This window comes from Rhinopithecus bieti, unplaced genomic scaffold, assembly GCF_001698545.2.
Source record: "Rhinopithecus bieti isolate Rb0 unplaced genomic scaffold, ASM169854v2 scaffold_11944, whole genome shotgun sequence".
NCBI classification, from domain to species: domain Eukaryota; kingdom Metazoa; phylum Chordata; class Mammalia; order Primates; family Cercopithecidae; genus Rhinopithecus; species Rhinopithecus bieti.
Genome location: NW_016807378.1, coordinates 28,867 through 48,426, shown reverse-complemented (window position 1 = coordinate 48,426; position 19,560 = coordinate 28,867). Strand labels below are relative to the sequence as shown.

General features: G+C 37.3%; 1 protein-coding gene across 1 annotated transcript in view; it reads right to left on the bottom strand.

The window, feature by feature from the left end:
• SOX6 (SRY-box transcription factor 6) overlaps positions 1 to 19,560 on the bottom strand; it is an 88,561-nt gene that overhangs the window by 60,123 nt on the left and 8,878 nt on the right. The window contains exon 3 of the mRNA XM_017881544.1: positions 18,876 to 19,063. Coding sequence (XP_017737033.1) covers positions 18,876 to 19,063 — 188 coding nt within the window. The remainder of the gene's footprint in view (positions 1 to 18,875; positions 19,064 to 19,560) is intronic.

Here is a 19,560-nt window from a genome sequence, read left to right as displayed (position 1 = left end):
CCTAGGGAGGGAGAAGCATATATTAACAAAAATGTTAAATTTAATAAGCTAAAGGTATAATAAAATGAAATTTCCTTCACATTTCTTTCAGGTCCTGAAAATCAGGCAGCTATATTTTAAAACCAAATTTAAGAATGTTCTTAGTTTTTACTGATACCTAATATTTTTTACTTTATTTATCAAACACGGAACAAGAGCCTGCTTTAGTCGTACTGTAGAGGGACACAGAAATGAGTTAGGCTCACTTCAAGACAGGAATTTAAACCCAATTTTTAGTTCTTTGCTATGTGAAGCAGTAAGTCATGTCTCAATATAAGCAATTTCCTTATCAGGAGGGGAGCTTAAGGAACAAAGAATGTTACGGTTCAGTTTGAAGAAGTAGAATTCCTTGCTGGAATGTCTCAAGTCAGCAACAATAATACAGGATGCCTCCACGTGCTGCATATGAGAGAGGGGCACGTGTGGGAACACGTACATGCTCGCCGCACATCTAGGTTTAATTAGAAGACAACTGAAAATGGCAGAGTGCAATGCTGTGAAGTTGATGGGAGGACAAAGGGAAAGGAGCTGCATTTTAAACACAGCTACAGTGTATCTGCTATATCTGTTTCAAACATCTGGGCTTCTAATTATTTATTGAACTCATGTGTAAGACTTATTTGGGAACACCGCAAGCAGTTATAGAACAGGAACATGCAACTACTTTGTAAAATACTTGCAGGACTGAACTCTTGATAAAATCTTGAACAATATGAGTGAAAACCGCTCTGACATTATTTGAGTCAATATGTGAAAACCATGAAGAGGTTAGCATGCTAAAAATAAATTTTGTACACAGCCTGCTAATTAATGTGGCAGACAATATTTTATTGGGAACTTATATTTTGCATATTTTTGAAGATTTACTTTATTTCCTACATCTGACTTTTTTTCTTTTTTTTTCCTTTGTGGTATCCAAAGACTTACTTGAGATTAAATGAGGCTAGACGCACTTGTAAAAGGCTGCACAACTTGTTTGAAGATTACATAAGCATATGCATAGATCCACAAAGCTTTCAGGGCAAGTCTGTTCCCTATGTAGTCAATATTTTCCTTTTTTCTATGAATATGGAGCTCGGGAATAGATGTATTAATTTTGCACCCAGTTCCATGTTTTATTCCATTGAATTCATGAAGCATTTGTTAGGCTCTAAGGGAAACCAAACTGGCTAGGAGGGATGACAACAAAACAATGATGGGTACATTATTATTCCATGTTATTTCCTCTTGTTCCCACATCACTGTTACATTCCTCTGATTACTGCAGTCTCAAAAAATGTGCTGATCACTGTGTGTGTTAGGCAACACTGCAAGACCGAGAAGCTAATATCCCAGATAGAGTACATTATGCATGTGATGTAAATGAGGTATGTGCTCTCCACATATCAGCCGTTTGTCATCAGAGAGCCAGAGAACAGAGCGGATGGGTGCGAGTGCTTTTATTCCCTTCCACTATTTCCACAATAGTGAAAATAAATCAGTAAATAGAATAAAAATCACCTGTCTTTCACAACTGACCTTAACTGGCACAAACTTGAAATGTTTACAGTGTAATGCATATTTTGGGTAGAGCTTTTTGTTTGTTGTCATTATATTAGGAGAAAACAAGGCTTGTCATCTTCACAATCAGAAATTAGAAACTGAAATGCAGCACACTGTAGATCATACCAGCAAGGGTAGAGACTGCACCAACTTTATTTCTCAAAAACTAAATTGTAAGGTATTTTAAAATGTGGACTCTGAATTCCTGGTCTAAAAGCAAGTCCTTCAATGTAAACACTCCTTCCTGCTGAATTAGAAATGATGCTTAGATCACAGGTTAAAATCTCTAAGTGAAATAAAAACACTCCAAGGGCTCTAGGACATGGGCTCAATAAACAAGTACATGTTTATTCCTACAGCTTGAATAACAGCACTCCTGCCCAGATAAGGAGAAACTTGGAAAATTAGCCTGAGCAAGATGTGAGACAGAGAGACAGTTCCTTCAGTCCTGAAGATTGTCTAATAAGGGCCGGGCGCGGTGGCTCATGCCTGTTATCCCAGCACTTTGGGAGGCTGAGGCAGGTGAATCACGAGGTCAGGAGTTCGAGACCAGCCTGGCCAAGATGGTGAAACCCCGTCTCTACTAAACACACAAAAATTAGCCAGACGCGGTGGCGGGCTCCTGTAATCTCAGGTAATCGGGAGGCTGAGGCAGGAGAATCATTTGAACATGGAAGGCGGAGGTTACAGTGAGCAGAGATCTTGCCACTGCACTCTAGCCTGGTTGATAGAGCAAGCCTGTCTCAAAAAAAAAAAAAAAAAAAAAAAAAAAAAAAAAAAAAAAAAAAAAACCAAAAAACCAGATTGTCTAACAAGAATAAACTAAAATGGATTTGAATGGTCTCAAGGAAAAAGACAGTTATTCATAGAACAAATAACTTCCCAAGTGAATGTTATAATTAACAGTTTTTAAATCTCTAAAATTTTTAATGGCATTTTCAGACCAACTAACGACTTAGGAGAAGGGCATGAGTATAACAATTATAAAAGCTACAAAAATTTTTATAATATAGCTCTTATTTAACTCTGCTGCATATATTTGACAAAAAGAAGGGTATAACCTAGGAAAGGAGTAAATCTGCTTTTCACTGATTAAATAAAACTCATATTTGAATTTGCATTATGATCAAAATTTTAGTTTTGCATAACTGAGGTGATGACCAAAGGATTAGCCAAAAAAATTGCTTGTAGAGAGCCAAACATCTCGACTGCTTCAGGATCTGAATATTAAAATATCATTTATATAAGGCTTCAGGTTGTACATTGTGTGTTCTCTAACTGGCAATGTGACATGAAGGGCTGGATTATTAGACCGCTTAAATCAAATAATGTCTTAGTGTAAATATGATTTAGGAACTCTTAGGTTTGAAATATTAGTCTTCCCTTGAAGATTAATATGTTTGCAGCACTTGTACTTTCAATTATTTTAAAATTCATTGACAATTACAGTTTTCAGTTAAAATAATACAAAATTCTAAAAATTCATTGTCTATTGTTCTAAACAGTTACATACTTTGCCTTCTGCGTAAGTTGATTTGACTGCAAACTTTACTCCTCTTTAGTATGGTTTCTACTTGAAGGTAAATCAATATTTAATACTGCCTCAGATATCAACTATAGACAATTTCTATCTCATTATGTTACCTTTTAAAATTGTACAAACTTGAGGAAATGATTCTGGAAAACCAGTTTGTACAAAACCACATGAAATTCACTGACTCACAGTGTTTTGATCTCATCGTATCGGGCTGATCAGTAAATCCATCTACATTTAGCTAATCCTCAGTCCTCAGCTAATTCTTTCAGCCAGAGATATTTGGTACAACCGACCTGATTTGTTTGAAATAGACTTCACTTCCTTTCTACATCCTCTCCTTCCCACCACCACCCACAAAGATAATAAACAAAAATTGTTTTATTTATGGAAAAAAAAAGTGATGACATGCTACTTATTTATGCTATCAGCCTAAGGCAGCTTTGAGTCTACCTCATTTCAATGAAACAGGAGGCAGGAGGCACACAGCATAAAGCTTCCCTTCTGGGCAGAAATCAGACTCAGTTCCCTTCCTCCTCACACAATAAACATGGTCAATGCTCAGACTTTGTGGCCATTGGCATCTTACAAATTGTAAAGTCTTTTCCTGCATATTATCTCATTCGTAAGGCACAGTCATCCTAATTTTACAGAACATACTGAGACTTGGTAAGATTTAGAGAATTCCCCAAGATGACACAGATAGTCAGATGTAGGCCTAGAAGACAGTTCTCCAGCTTTAACATCGAGACTAAATTCTTTCTACCGATTCACATAGCTTAATTTGTGAAACTTTACTCAGTTTTAGGTACATGAAATCAGGAAGATCAGCATCCATGTTGGCTTCCAAAGCTTTGCAAGTTGGTATTTATTTTATAAATTTAACCTTCGGAAGCTATTCAAATCCAATACTCCACTGCATAGCCATTTAAAGAAATGAAATCAGCATTCGATTCTGAAAAAATGTGTACTGGTCGTCTCTCAGCCCCCCTCGGCTGTGCTACTGTTTCATATATGGTTAATTCTTATGCAGCTTTAGAGGACTTATCATTGAAGATGCACACTCAAGAGCTCCTGTTAACTGTGCTGCTACCAAGGACACAGGAGTAGGGTAGGTAGATGTACAGGTATTACACACTGGAGCCCTGACATAGAAGAATGCAGAGGCAGCAGCTGCCTCCTGTCACTATAAGAACTTGCAGAAAAATCATCAGTGGTCAGAGACTGCACCCTAACTGCAGTAGGCTGTTAAGATTGCAGTGAGAAATGAAGCAAGGAGAGAGGGAGGGTAGAAAAAATAAGAGGAAGAAGGGGAACAGGGAAGGGCAATGGGGGAGCAGGAATGGAGAGAGAGGGTAGGAAGGAGGTTAGGGAGGGAGAAAGGAAAGGAGAGAAATCTATTCTCACATATACCAGGAGGCAGAGACAAAGAAGTGTGGACTGAGGGCGATGCATCCACAACCTCCAGAATAGAAGACAGATGAGGAAGTGGCAGTGAGCCCAGCAACTTGAGACAGTGAAAGAGACTTTAGTATTCTAGGGCCTTTTAAGAGGCAACCCTCCTATAATATGAATTTCCTCTGTCTGAGGAAGGCCGGACACATTCAAAAGGGCAGACAGATGAAAATAAATTTTCATCTCCATAAGAGGAACTACTTCTTCCAAAGTCTGGGCTCTAGTCACAAGCACACAATCAATGAGCATTTTAGGCTCAGTGTTAGGGGAAGAGCAAAGTGTAAGACATGGGCTCTTCCTTCAAGTTACCAATAATGTTAACAATGTGGTGCAGTAAAAAGTATACAATTTATATAGAGAAGAGCTGGTATTTGAACCTAGAGTTACCTGCATGAATTTTCAGGGTTTTGTTCCATTTGTTAGTCCATAATGGGGGCTAATAAAAGATACCAATAATATTTACCTCACAGGATTTCTGTGACCACCAAATGTGATTTTTATATAAAAAAATTCATCAGTCAAAAATGCCTATAATTATGTTAATTATTTCAAATTTTCATGTAGATTTACAATCCTATATCATCCTAAGGTTTCTCCCACAGAAAAGAGTGGGAGCAACTTATTAGTTGCTTCTATAATTGTGTAACAGGTTGACTGTCTCCAGGTTTATCTATGTGGAGAAATACACTCCATTTACCTCGGCCACCACTACCATCATTATTCTTTATTCTCTCTCTCTCTTTCTCACACACATACATTCATACATACAGCCTCTGGGTTTACTTTCTTAGCCAGGCATTCAAGGTTTCCATCATCTGAATCCTGCCGCTCTCTAACTCAGAGTCCACTTCTCTCCTGATTGAGCCGTCCTCCAGCCATTATTCCCCATATGCAGAGACACATGCCCCATCCATACTCATGCCAGGACCCTGCCTAGACACTCCTCCCTATGTACTCTAGCCTGCCTGTCCTTCCTTTGAGGGCATTTCAAGTCTCTCCTCTACTACAGAACCTTTTTTCCACCCAGGGATTGATCAGGACGGCCTCCTTTTATCTTCATTAGCTTAATTAGCCTTACAACACATTTCACTCCTTTGGCACAGACCCTCTATTGTCTGGTTCCCTTTTATGGATCTGTCTTATCTCCCAAATCAGACTACCAGACTACAGTCTCCTGTAGGTCAGAAAGAGACCAGTCAATATTTCCTGAATCCCTAGCACCTAACACCTGAACCCATACACCAAACGGTCAGCACTTCCTACCAAACGCCCTGTGATGTCATGTGGTTGCAAACAACAATAAGGGAACCAGAAGAATATTTATTTGCATCTACCTTACTTCACATATATTATCTTATTTAATATTTTCCACAAGCTTATACATTATATTCATCATTTCCACCTTCCAAGTGAGTAAACATAGACTCAGAAAAGTAAGCAATAGGCCCTAGGTGGCATACCTAGTAATACACGTTGTTGATCATTAATTAGGCTGAGAAGCTGAGATTTGGATTTAGACATGACTGATTTCAAAGGGTCCTGTTCTTTACTTCATTCCTGATGTTTGCCTAGACCTGGAGAAATCATTTCATGGCAATCAAATTGGTGGTCTGGAATAAGAAAGGCTAAACTTGCTGCCAACCTCCCTTGAAGGAGTGTTATTAGGATCAGAAAACTCAGTCAGGTGCTCACGCCTGTAATCCCAGCAATTTAGGAGGCTGAGGCAGGTGCATCACCTGAGGTCAAGAGTTCGAGACCAGTCTGGCCAACATGGTGAAATCCCGTCTCTACTAAAGATACAAAAAATTAGCCGAGGGTGGTGGCAGGTGCCTGTAATCCCAGCTACTGGGGAGGCTGAGACAGGAGAATCACTTGAACCCAGGAGGTGGAGGTTGCGGTGAGCCGAGACCATGCCATTGCACTTTAGCATGGGCAACAAGAATGAAGCTCTGTCTCAAAAAAAAAAAAAAAAAAAAAAAAAAAAAAAAAAAAAAAAAAAAAAAAAAATTAAAAGAATCAGAGAACTCGTGTTCTTAGAATAGAAAGGACTTGAGAAACCAATGTGATTTTGTAAATATAAGAGCTCACTAAAATGTTTCTCTGAACTAGAGATGAGGTTTGTCTTCTTGCCCCCATTTTACAGATAAGAAAATGGGTATTAATTTAAATGTTGATATTTTAATCTCAACATAGGCAAGAGGACCCCAAATTTATGGTTTCTCTTCTTAAAAAAAATATTGACTCTCAATATGGGAAGATAACAATTTCAATGATCTCCTTTGTTGAGAACTACAGGGGACTACCACAGCCCAGAAGATATGAGAACTAAGGCCACTGTGCAATGCATTTTACAAGACACCCTTTGTGTTATTTCAGAACCAATGCTGTTGACATTATTTATAAAAAGATATAAAGGGCAAATCAGGGTTGCACTAAAAATAAAATCAAGCATTTCCATCCATAGTGGGAGGACAGCACTTTGGGAAATTCTAATCTTAGTTGCAAATGTCAAAGATTGCAAACTGGATCTTAGCTAAAAGTAAACTTCTGCCAGACTGCTCCCAATGGCACATTTTTGACAACCAGATTTAAGACAACACTGAGAGGGAACCAGCAATGTAAAGAATATATAAAGTGCATCCATGTGCAAAGTTTTCACATACACTCTCTATTCACAGCCCGAGGCCAACCAGTTGAAAATGAAAATAATCAAGTATAGTAATACCCAACACCATAGAGAGAAGGCAGTAGAACACATACATGAAGACTTATACAGACAACACACATACACTGTCATACAGACCGTCTCACATATACACCCAGGTAAACTGACACAGACAGACATACAGATTCAGAGACAGACATAGACATGGACTCAGACATACCTACAGACGTACGAATGCAGACAGGTGCACATCGACACAAAGAGATACGACAAATACACAGACACAAAGAGAACTGACAAATACACAGACACATAATAGATGCATAGTTAGACAGACACACAGCACTGCTATAGATATTAAACAGGACCTATGGAAAAACACGTACATGATAATGGTACATACACGAGACCAAGGAACAGACACAGAACAGAGCTCACATATAGATTTATTACCCCACAAGAGAAAGACTGAACACTGAACACTCACAGAGTTACACACATAGTGCAGTCACATGCACACACAAACTCATGTACAGCCATATATAATGTGTGACCTTCTGTCACCTTCTTTTCAAGGCACATCAGGACACAAGAGCAGGGATAGGTTTGAGGGAAGGAGGTGAAGTCCGTCTGTCATTGCAGACAGAATATGGGATTCAAAACAAAAAACTTTGAAGTCTCTCAAGTTTAATATTACCTGTGTGAATGTAGGCAAATGATTTGAGCTCTTTGAACCTCATACTCACCTGCAGAAGAGGAATAATAAAAATTCCACTTCTTAGGATGTTTGCTAGAATTAACTTTAATTAATAAATGTGTGAAAATGCTTTGCAAGCAATTTAAAACACTGACATTTTAGTGATTGTTATTATTACGTTCTTAAAACTGCCACAAGCAAAGAAAGCCTCTTAGGAAAAGAAAAAGTTACAGTATTATTCACCTCATCTATTACTAAGAACACTTAATGAAATCTATTTTTAAAAATTGATCTTTAGGGAACTAAACATTTATACAAAATGTAGTTATAGAAAATTGTGTTACTGGCATCAACTTAAATCAATTAATATTATATTGAATGCCCACTATGTGCCAGGCATGTCTAGGAAGTGTAATGTTCTATTTAACCTACACTCTGTTTAGTGAAGCTATCATATACAATATATTCCATACTTGGTATCACCATAAGCAAGGATGATAGTATAGAACAACATAAGCAGCACTAAGACTGAATTTAGCACTTTGAGATCATATGATGCCTTAGAGTCACCACTATAAGCATCTTAGGACCATGAACATTAGAGCAGAATCTGCAAAGCACAGAGGACTGAGTGCCAGAGAGACATGGGACTGGTCCCAGTCTCAGTAACACCCTGTGGCTGGATTTGGGCAATCACTTCACTTCTCTGTTTCTTCATCTATAAAATGAGGGGCTGTACTAAATGATCTCTAAGGGATCTTTGAGTTCTGATTCAACTCTTCTTATAGTGTGATGAAGAAGTGCTGACTAATGGTCTTTCTGTTGAGAGAGTGCTGTATATATGAATTTTTACTATACTACTATAAAAACAAAGAAGTTCATATTTCATATCTCTAAAGGGAAAAGATCTGTCATCACTGGACTAGAGGTAATGTGGGCAAGTTATGATTCTGTAAGAATAGAAATAGATTAAGAGATTTTTGGACAGAGCACACATTAGATCCCTAATTCCCAAGGGCAAAGATCTCTGAGGAAAATCTTCAGGATATACTGAAACCAACATCCATGAAATGGAATGCCAAAGTCTGCAGAAGGTTCAGATAGCTTTTAAGCAGAGCACACTCCTCCTAGCTCAGAAAAATCCAGGTGGACCCAGTTTCCTAAAGGCATGCACACAGTAAAACAACATAGTGTGTTTTCAAGTCATCACTTATGCTTCTCTGAGGAATCTAAAAATCAGAATTTAGACAGATTCTTTGTTAGACTTAGGAGGCAGCTTGTATTGTCTTGAGGAGCTTTGTGAAAACTTAGGAGAACAGTTTAGAATCTACTCAGCCTTTCTAAAGTTGCATTTTAAACTGAACCCAACTTTAAATGTTCAAGTTTTAGCAGACTTTTAAAAATATAATTTGTCACTTAAATAGTCTCAATTTTATATTTAAAATTTTTCCCACAATCAAATGACTTCAAACTTACTATTTGTTTTGATGATAATCATACTATATATATTTTCTTTAATGTGCTCTTTTAAAAATAACTAAAAAATTCCTGACAACATGTGCTTCGATTTTGTTCTGCAACTCAGATATTTAAAAAATGTTTAGTACAACAAGTGGACTCTAAAGGCCACCTAGATGGATCTGATTTAATTTGGAGGTTGGGAATTCTTCAGAAATTAATTTCTTTATGTGGGGTGACATAGCATTAAGTCACCTGACACTATACTTGTGATACATCCTTCCTCTGCATACTGGTTGTCTTTCTACTGGAAAAGCCCTGTTTCCACAACAACAGGACAGCTTCTAAGCCAAGGAAGAGCAGGAGTGCAAAAGAGACCAAGGCCAATTTAAAGAAATTTCAAATGGAGTTCCACCTACAGAACTGGTCTTGGGAATCCTACAAGAGAAGAAAATGGATTTTTAAATGCATAATCCTAGGTACCTGGCTTATGGTTTCATAGTTTTTTGATACAACCTGTAATAACCAAGGGAACTAAGTGTTATTAATCACAGATAAGGACACCAAGGCTCAAGGAAGTCACAGACCTGTGAGCTGTGGAAGCAGAATCTGAAGCCCCAGTCACTCTGACTCCAAAACACATGCTCTCTTCACTCTTGCACACCTCTGTAAAGGTCTCGCCCACTCTTTATTTAAACTGCCACCATCACGTTCTTCTTAAAATGTAGTTTAGATTAAATGTGCCCCATCCACAAACACCTACAATGGTTTGCAATTATCTAAAAGGGTAAAACTTAAGCTAGCCATGACAACCATCTCTTTCAGCCTGCTTTTCTACCAATTATGTGTCAGGTTCTGAATGACATCACTTATGTTGATTATAGCTGGCCTTTCATATCCATAGGCTCCATATCTGAGAGGTCAACCAATTCTGGAAGGAAAATATTTTTTAAAATTTAAATTAAAAATAATAATACAATACAAATAATAGAAGTACAAAGAGTACAACAACTATTGACATAGCATTTATGTTGTGTTAGGTATTATAAGTAATCTAGAGATGATTTAAAGAATATGGGAGGATGTGCCTAGGTTATATGCAAATACTATGCCATTTTATATAAGAGTCTTGAACATCCAGGAATTTCGGGATCTGCAGGGTGGGGAGGTGGGGTCCTGGACAATTCTCCAAGAGTATTGAGGGATGATTGTACTTTATTGGATCATCACAACAAACCCTTACGCATAGAAACTATGCAAATTAATAGCATTTCTCAGATGGAGACATTAGGGCTGTCTAACTCCAAAGCCTTTGCTCTTATCAACAACCTTAATTAAATGGATGGGAAAGTAGGAAGGAAAGAAGAAAAGAAGGGAAGGTGGAAAGGTGGGAGAGACAGGAAAAGAAGAAGACTGGGAAAGAGGGAGAAAGGGAGTAAGCATTTATTAAATGCCCAATTTGTATATATGATATTTTATTAGAAGGTTGAATATTGAATTATTTAATTCTCAAATCCTGATATTTTTATAGATTAGGAAACTTAGGTTCTGAGACATTAGCATAATAGTGATAAAGCCAGTACTGAACCCTGGTTATCTTTCCACTTCACATGGCTAATACTATGCTTTATATACAGTAAGTACTTAATACAAATGGAATTAAATTTAAAAAACAGTGTGTCCATGGAATAAAGTGCTGCAAAAAAGTATGCAATGTCAGTCACATTACCTAAACTAAGGCAAATAACTGTAGGTAAAAATGCATCTAAAAGAAAAACGAAAGGTCTGTTAAGAAATAGCCCTGCAAAATTACTGAGTTCTCAAACTGAATAGGAATGTTATAGGTACATTCTTAGGTATGTCTCAAGCTTTTGTGAGGACCCAGAGGAGAACACCTATGTTTCTTCTGAGAAGCTGTTTATGTTGTAGCGTACTGTGGCTGTTGCAATACATTTCCTTTTTGCCTGGTTACCAGGAAGGTCACAATCAAGTCTGTGGTCCTCCTTTGGCAATTAGGTAAATATGTATGACAAGAATTTTTGTGCACTTCACTTATCTCAGCTTTACCCTACTTACTTTATTTTCCTACCCTTAATTTTTCTTTCCCACAATCTCCTCTCTATTTAGTTTCTATGTTGTTTTACTGCACACATCACTGCAAGCCAGCCAAAATTCTTTTTACATCAAGGCAATGTATAAACACAAACAGTACAACTGTACCGTTTTGCTCCTTAATTCAAATAGAATAAAGCCATTGGTCAATTCTAAACATTTACTGTGTTTGATCAGTGAAAACTGTTATTAAGTTAAGGTGAATACAGTTAAAACACATAATGTAGATATATGTATTACATGATCTAGAATAGCATATATTCAAAGAATCACCTTGGCAATCTCAAAGACCATTTTAGAGGGTCAACTAGATCCAAACTATTTCCATAATAACTCTAAGATATTGTTTGCCTTTTTCATTCTTATTCTCTCTTGAATGTATGATAGAGATTTCTAGAAACTACATGACAATGAGACAATTTGGATGTAAAAGCAGATACCAGAATCAAGCAGTCTTCCAATAAATCAGACATTAAAGAGATTCATGAAAATGTCAAGCAAAGCCATTCTTCTATTTTTTTTTTATTATACTTTAAGTTCTAGGGTACATCATTCTTCTATTTTTTTACTTTGAAAATATAGTTAATACTCAAAAATGTTATTTATATTACTATCTAATTGATTTGTTATTGTTATCTTAAAAAATATTTTTTAATGTTTTAGTTTTAATATTTAGTAAGACAAATATTGGTTGCTAAGTCCCACATAAATCAAAACCCTTTAGGGTCTTTAATAATTTTTAAGAGTATAAAAGGTCTCTGAGACCAAAAAAGTTGAGAACAGCTGGTCTGGAAAGATTAAGAGATTACATCTAGAAGAGATTAGATCTAGAAGGATTAAGGATTAGAAACTACCTGCTATAATGGGAGGTTAGGTCTATGAAATCCTCATAATTAGTAAGTTTGCTCCATACATAACAAAACCAACAACTCTTTCACAGAATGTATGCAATATTATTAACTGTATATATCAAATTTTAGCCCTTTCATTGAGAGATACATTAACTAGATGTGGCCTTTTGACTAAAACATGTATAAGTAAAACTCAAGGCTTTATATTTATTCCTACACCCACGCCTATCCCTAGGAAGTATTCTGAACTTGTACACTTATATATAAATTCTCACCATTTTTTTCTGTTTAAAGTACAGAGAAGAAAGGAGGCAAACAAGTTTGTTGTTGTTTTTTATGAGTTTGGCCTTAAGCTAGTAGCTAAGCAACCAATCAAGTAGCCCTGACAACAGAAAGAAAAAGAACTTAATGATTACATTCAGCCAGGAGCTTACATACAGAACTTCATAGTTGCCCAATGTTATTAGTTCAAATGTAAAATCCAACATTAATAAACCTTACCTTGCTTTTCTGTAATTTTATAGCACTTTTGATCTGTGTATGTTCTTTTAAAAAAACACTATCGCAAGTATAAATATGGCTATTCATTTCAAAGAAATACGTATGAAGCACATATATCTAGATAGACTTCTTTAGCTCATAATTTTAGCATTCACTTCATTAAATTGATGTTTGAAACTCAGATGTGTGTCTTGTTTTAGATTTTAAGTAAAATTGCGCTATCAATCTCACAGAGATATACGGAACAAATGAGATGATGGAAAGGAAATGCTGGAGTAAAGTGATCCAGAGCTGGTCTTAGTTTCTTCATCTGTGAAAGGACAGTAATACCGACATCCCTGAATTTGGAAAGGTTCAAGAGCAAATATATATGTAATAATATATTTGGAGCATAGAAAGCAGTATAAAGATATTCCTTGTCGTGACATAAAGAAAGAGTAGTACACAAATGTTTTTTAAATAGTGACTACTGCTCTGCTTTGCAAATGAGGAGAATTACAATTAGAATTTCTTCCCTTACTGCAAAAATCTCTATAAATGTGCCCCACATTCTTCATAGTACAAGTTGTTGTCTTGAGAATAGGCTGACATAGAAAAGCAACACAAACATGTTAGTCAACTGCTCACAAAAATGACAATCCTGATTAATTAGGACTATGTGCGCCTTTGAAAACAACCAAACCTCACTAGTCTGTGAGCTATAGAAGGAGCTCATTCATTCCCAACACACTTTGCTAAATAATTTTCTCACAAGCCCCTTTCATTTACTGCTGTACAGCTATATTGATCCTCTGACTAAATTTATCCTGTCATGCAACAATGAATACCTGAATCAATTGTATGAATAGCAAGGAGCTATGGTAATTGACAATGCGAAGCAGAAGATGTCCAGTATGTTTTTCTTTTCCAGTAAAAGGGGGCAGTATTACATCAGTGTAATACTGATGTGCTATTCTGATATTTGTGAAACATATGGGTGAAATGCAAGAATCTATACTTTCAAAAAATGAACAATGGCTTTTTAAATAAATGGGAACAAGTTTACAATGTGCTCCAATGATTGGATTAATTTTCCTATTTAATTCACTGAAAATATTATTTGGGCATGAGAAATGTAAATAGCCATCAAGAACCAGGTCAAGCTTTTCCAAAAAATTATCGATTAAAATTCTGCTTTTGTGGAAATACATTAAAGAATACATTAAATAGGTAGGAACAAAAGCTCCCTAGCACACTAACATAATCAGATTTGAGTATTATTATCATGTTGGCTTTAGCCAGATCCTAGCAGGTAGCCAGTTTATACAAGTCACTCTAAAAATGAAAAAGAAATATGCATATCCTGACTCAGTAAGAAGTTGCCTGTTAGCATCTTACTATCCTTTTTTTCTCTTTTAAGAAATTTTGAATCCAAGAACCAATAGGTTGACTCATTCACCAGTGGAGAGTATCAAAGAAAATAAAATTTAAAAACTAAACAACAGATTTGACAAGCTGCCTGCCATCTGAAAGTGAGAAAGAATCTGATATTAATTGGGCATCTTCTGTGCAAACTATATGCTGTACATATGTTTCTTCAAAACATCCCTTCAAGAAAAGGATAATTACCTCCATTTTATAGAAATGATCATTGAGACTCAGAAAGGTTAAGTGAATTACTTAAGTAACACAGTTAGAAAATAGCACAAGGAGAACTGAGACCCAGGATTAACAAACTCTAAAATCCATGCTCTTTGTAATCTACGTGTAGTCTGTCTTTCTATGACTGCTCCTGGTCTAGCCACCTCTTTTGTTTCTTTGTCTATACCAGCATCATTCAACCTTCTGTTTCCTGACTGGTAACTTTCCAGCGCCAGCAGCAACGGACACCATGGCAAGAAAGAATGCCCGACCCAGACAGAAGGTGACAAGTACAGAGAAGGCAGGGAGCTAAACGCTCTTCTGCTTTGCTGTTTTTGTTTATTTATTCCCTGTTTTATTTCATCAAAGCTTTGAGATTGCCAGTGTAAAATGTAAGATATCATAGGAAATTAATAAATGAATCTGGTACTGTTCTGTAAGTGGAAATATAATTAACTAGGAATTAGGAAAGCTGAGATTTAATTTCTGTCCTGCCACAAATACACTATGACTGTGGGTAAGTCCTTTTATTTCTCTAGGTTTCAGCTTTCCCATTTGCATATTGAAGTGATTTCACTTGATCAAATGTAATGCTCCCTCCAATTCTTTTACTCTACAGTTTTAATTCTACCCATATACTTCAGAGGCAAATAAAGTGTGATAATAGTGTCCACTGTAGCTCACTTTGACACCTGATGAGGTCAAGCATTTTTCTCAAGTGATTGCCAGATGAGGAAGTGAATAGCAGCTTGGGACACATGTGTACAGGTGTATAATCTGACTTTTCATGAGCAGTTGTGATCAGTAGGTAATCAGTCTACTGGCTTACATAATACCTATGCAGGAAAGCATTCCAACCAATGCTTTCACTGAGTCAGCATTCAAACATCAAAAAAGTCAGAGAGTTACAGAACATATTTTAACACATACCCCTTCATTAAAAAGGCCCACCCTGCCTTGCCTGTCTTCTTGCCAGATGCCCTAGCTTAGCTCTGAGGAGACTTGGAAGCAGCCTAATTAAAATTCTGCTATGTATTGTCATGACTAAAATACTCTCTATCTTAGAGATGTCAAAACAACAAAATTTGGTAAGCAATTAGGCTATAGTGTGATCTAATTGCACTGGTACTCAGACAGAGGTGAGGATGGCTGGTGTTCTTGGTGTGGAAAGCTACAACCCAGGGCGGTAACTTAAACATCTGCTGGCAGGACACTGACAATTCATGCACAGAAGTTATGTTGAAATGATGGAGCAGAACAGCTCCTAAGGTGCCGTTACAGTCTATTGTCCCTACAATGTATATATTTAACAGAGCCTAAATACCCCGTGACACAGCCAACCAGAACAACTCCATTGGTGCCGTTCTGGCCGATCAAGTCAACAATGTTTCATTTTAAAGTGCCAAAATAGAGATTTACCCAATACAGTGAGACCTATCATGAGCAAACGAGTAGCCATATGGACACATATATGATTCTATATGTACTATAAAGACACAAGCATCCTTATGCCTGTTAGTAAGTGTTGGCCCACATTTATGATATACACAAAGACTGTCTTGTATACATCTAACATTACTAAATGTAACAAGCTATAGTGGACAGTGTTGTGCAGCCCTGATCCCCTTTCAGGACTGGAAGATTTATTCCCTCAGCTGCTGGAAATGCTGTTAGTAGCTAGCCCTTAGCTGTTGGCCCTCTTCAGCACTGCCTTAGCTGGAGAGAGTCACCTCACTCAAGGTCAGGTCCTCTTGCCATAGCATCAATTATCCAATGACTGGTTGATGCAGGTGTATAAAAGCTCACACTCTCACCCCCACTTAGGACAATTCTGAATGGCCGTAGCAGCCTGGAAGCTTCCTATGAGGTTGCTAGAGGCCCTAGTTGAGACTGCACCAGAATACAACCTCTCCCTCTGCACAGTCCTGGGTTTAAAAAAAAATTAAAACTTGTTTATTTTTTGGAAATGGGATCTCACTATGCTGTACAGGCTTTTGTCTTCTCCCTTCCCTTAGCAATCCTAAAAGCACTCCCTAATAAACCTGCATGCTGATCTTCATCTCAAGACCTATTTCCCAGGAAACCCAAATCTGTGCCACATTCTTCTGCAAAGAGTGTCCAAATGAGAGAAAGAAGAGGTACACTTAATAAATTATAAGGTTTTATGTCAACAGCACCACAAAAAATTACCTACAACTGTATTGTGGGCTACAAATAATAAATTCATAAATCTAATGGAAAGATCTTATATTTAAGGAAACGGATGGTTCTAACATGAATAATTTTGAAGAGAGTTAAACTGAATTTGTCACAATTCATTTTCCAGTTTAATTGCACATTATATATTAATATTTACCCTCTTTGGCTCAGAAGAAAATCTGATGCTCAGAAGAAAAAGTAGTGCCCCATGGAACCCCATAAAATTAAGACTGATATTTTGATTATGAGAAAGCCAAAGCTACCATCACAGGAATCCGTTAGTGCTGTCCTTCATTTATTCTTCTAACTTGAACTAATCTAGCAAGCAATCATAGATACTGATTGTAGATACTAAACAAAGCAAGAATCACAAAATATATGTGTAAAACAGTGACATTACGCAGGAGGGAGATCATGTTAAGGAGAGCTCATGAACACAACATCCCTAATAATAAACTTTTCCAGTGCTCCAAATTCAACCCCAGTAAGGTTGTCTACTGAGAAAACAGCTCCCTTCAACTTGGAAACCAGGGTTTTCTGGTTCTGTAGAAACAATTTTGCAGCTTACCTTCTGGGACTCAGTTATATTCAGTGTGATATGTTTTAGGTCAAGTTCAAATTTCTCTATCTATCTATCTATCTATCTATCTATCTATCTATCTATCTATCATCTATGTATCTATCTTGACCTCATCTCTCATCCCTCTCCCATGTGTTCCAAAGCAAAATAATGTTTTATCCTTTTAAACTTCAGACTTTTCCCTCCCAAATGAATTTAAAAAGTCAATGAGAAATACTTAAAATTAATCTGTAGAACTTGAAGTTAATAGTGTCTAAGTTTGAACTTCAACAGATAATACAAATTCAATAATATAGGGTACTATGGAGAGAACTTTTGTGTCCCCTCAAAATCCATTATCTTGAATCTCCAATCTCCAATGTGATGGTCACTGGAGGTGGGTCTTTGGGAGGTAATTAAGTTTAGATGAAGTTATGAGGGTAGAGCCCCCATGATCAGATTAGTACCCTTCTATCAGATAATCAGAAATTTTCACTCAGTCTACTAATAGCCTCACAACCAGTCTCCCTGTTTCCATTCTTAACCTCCTATATAGTCCAATCTTCCACAGTAGGCAGAATGATCCTTTTATACGTAAATCAGATCAAGTCAATGTCCTGGACAAAATCAGTCTAGGGATTCCCGTCACACTCAGAATAAAATGAAAAGCCTTTCCAGGGTCTACCAGGTCTAATAAGCTCTGCCCAGCCTATCACTTTTACTTTATGATCCCCTGCTGTGCTGTCTCTTGTGCCATTCTTGCCACACTGGGCCTCCTTGGTGCTGATCTGATCCTCCAAGGGCCTCCACGTTCATCATTCCCAGTGCCTGGAATGCCCCTGCTCCTGCCTTTCATATGGCCAGGACTGTTGCTTCATTCAGATGTCAATGTCACTTCCTCAGAGAGTCTTTACCACTCCATGTAACATACCAATCCTATAACACCCTATTCCTTTAACTTGCTTCTTCTATTTTTTCTCATGGCATTTATTGACTTCCTGCCATTATATTTTCTGTTTAATTGTTTATTTCTTCATTGTCTGTGCTCTCCTGTTAGAATATGAGCTCTAGGAAAGCAGATATCTTTGTCAGATTTGCCACTGCTGCATCTCCAGTGCCTAGAACAGAGTCATCATAGAATAAACAATAAATAATCTGCTAGATCAAAAACCAAATGAATGCAATTTGCAAATTGCTTTGCTTTGCTTCATTTTTTGTTCTGGTTGTCAGGAAGTTTAGTATTACATTTAATGGTGAGTCATGGTAACATATTAGTCTTCATTGTAAACATGTATGTGTCTTCCTTTTTTAATATTCTGGTACTCTATTTTTATTCTAATAACATCATACATCTCCTTTATTTTAAGATACATCTATTTCAGAATGTGACAGAAAAACACACCAATAGGCAGGTAGGTTGGGTGCCTGGGAGGCAACTTACACTGGGTGGGAAAGGGCATATTTGTTAATCAGCAATAATGCTTACAGATACTACATGACAGATTTTAGTAAAGTACAAGACAGCCCTCAAGCCAGAAGGCCAAATCCATGGCTGCAGGTTGATACCTGGGAGCCTGGAAAGAACCACATGAGAGTGAACCAACGAGTCTAGCAGATCCAGTGACACAAGGAAGCAGTTTTACCTTTTCATTCCTGCAGTTGTTCAGCCCCATATTATTTATGGAGGACAGTTTCCCATCAACACCATGTGGCTGTTGCTGCTGTTGTTCCCGCTGGATCTGCTCTCGCATCTTCCGCGCCTCCTGGATGGCTTTCATCACCGTATCCTGATCCCCAAAGAGGGCAGGGGAGTTGAGACTAGATAGGATATCTGCATACACAGGATGCATTATTAGAGGCTTGTGAGGTCAGACTCCTAAAAAGTACTACTACTATCCCCTCCCCTGTAGAAAACTGCATTCTCTGAACAAGGAAGGGGTGCACATTTGCTATTTTTTAAACTATACAATAATATACATAGAACACAGAGCCAGGGCAACCAAGTTGTGCTGGGTTCTTTTAGCCCTTGGAGAAAACCCTAGCACTCCAGTCTATCTGGGTTCTGTCTACCCACCTCCTCACAGACTAAGGTTCCTAGACTCCAATTGTATACATATTAGGAGAAGGTATTTGCTCTGCCTGTATGTACAACTGGTGCACAATGCTGCTTCTTCTGTGGGGAAATTATGGGGAGGAAGGGGGTGAGGAGTGGGGAGGAGGCAGAAATGTTTGTCCAGGCTACCCATTATAGTTGCTGTGCTAATACAACACAGTCGTTTCTGGCCCGCAGGAAAAAAAAAAAAAAAAAAAAAAAAAAAAAAAAAAAAA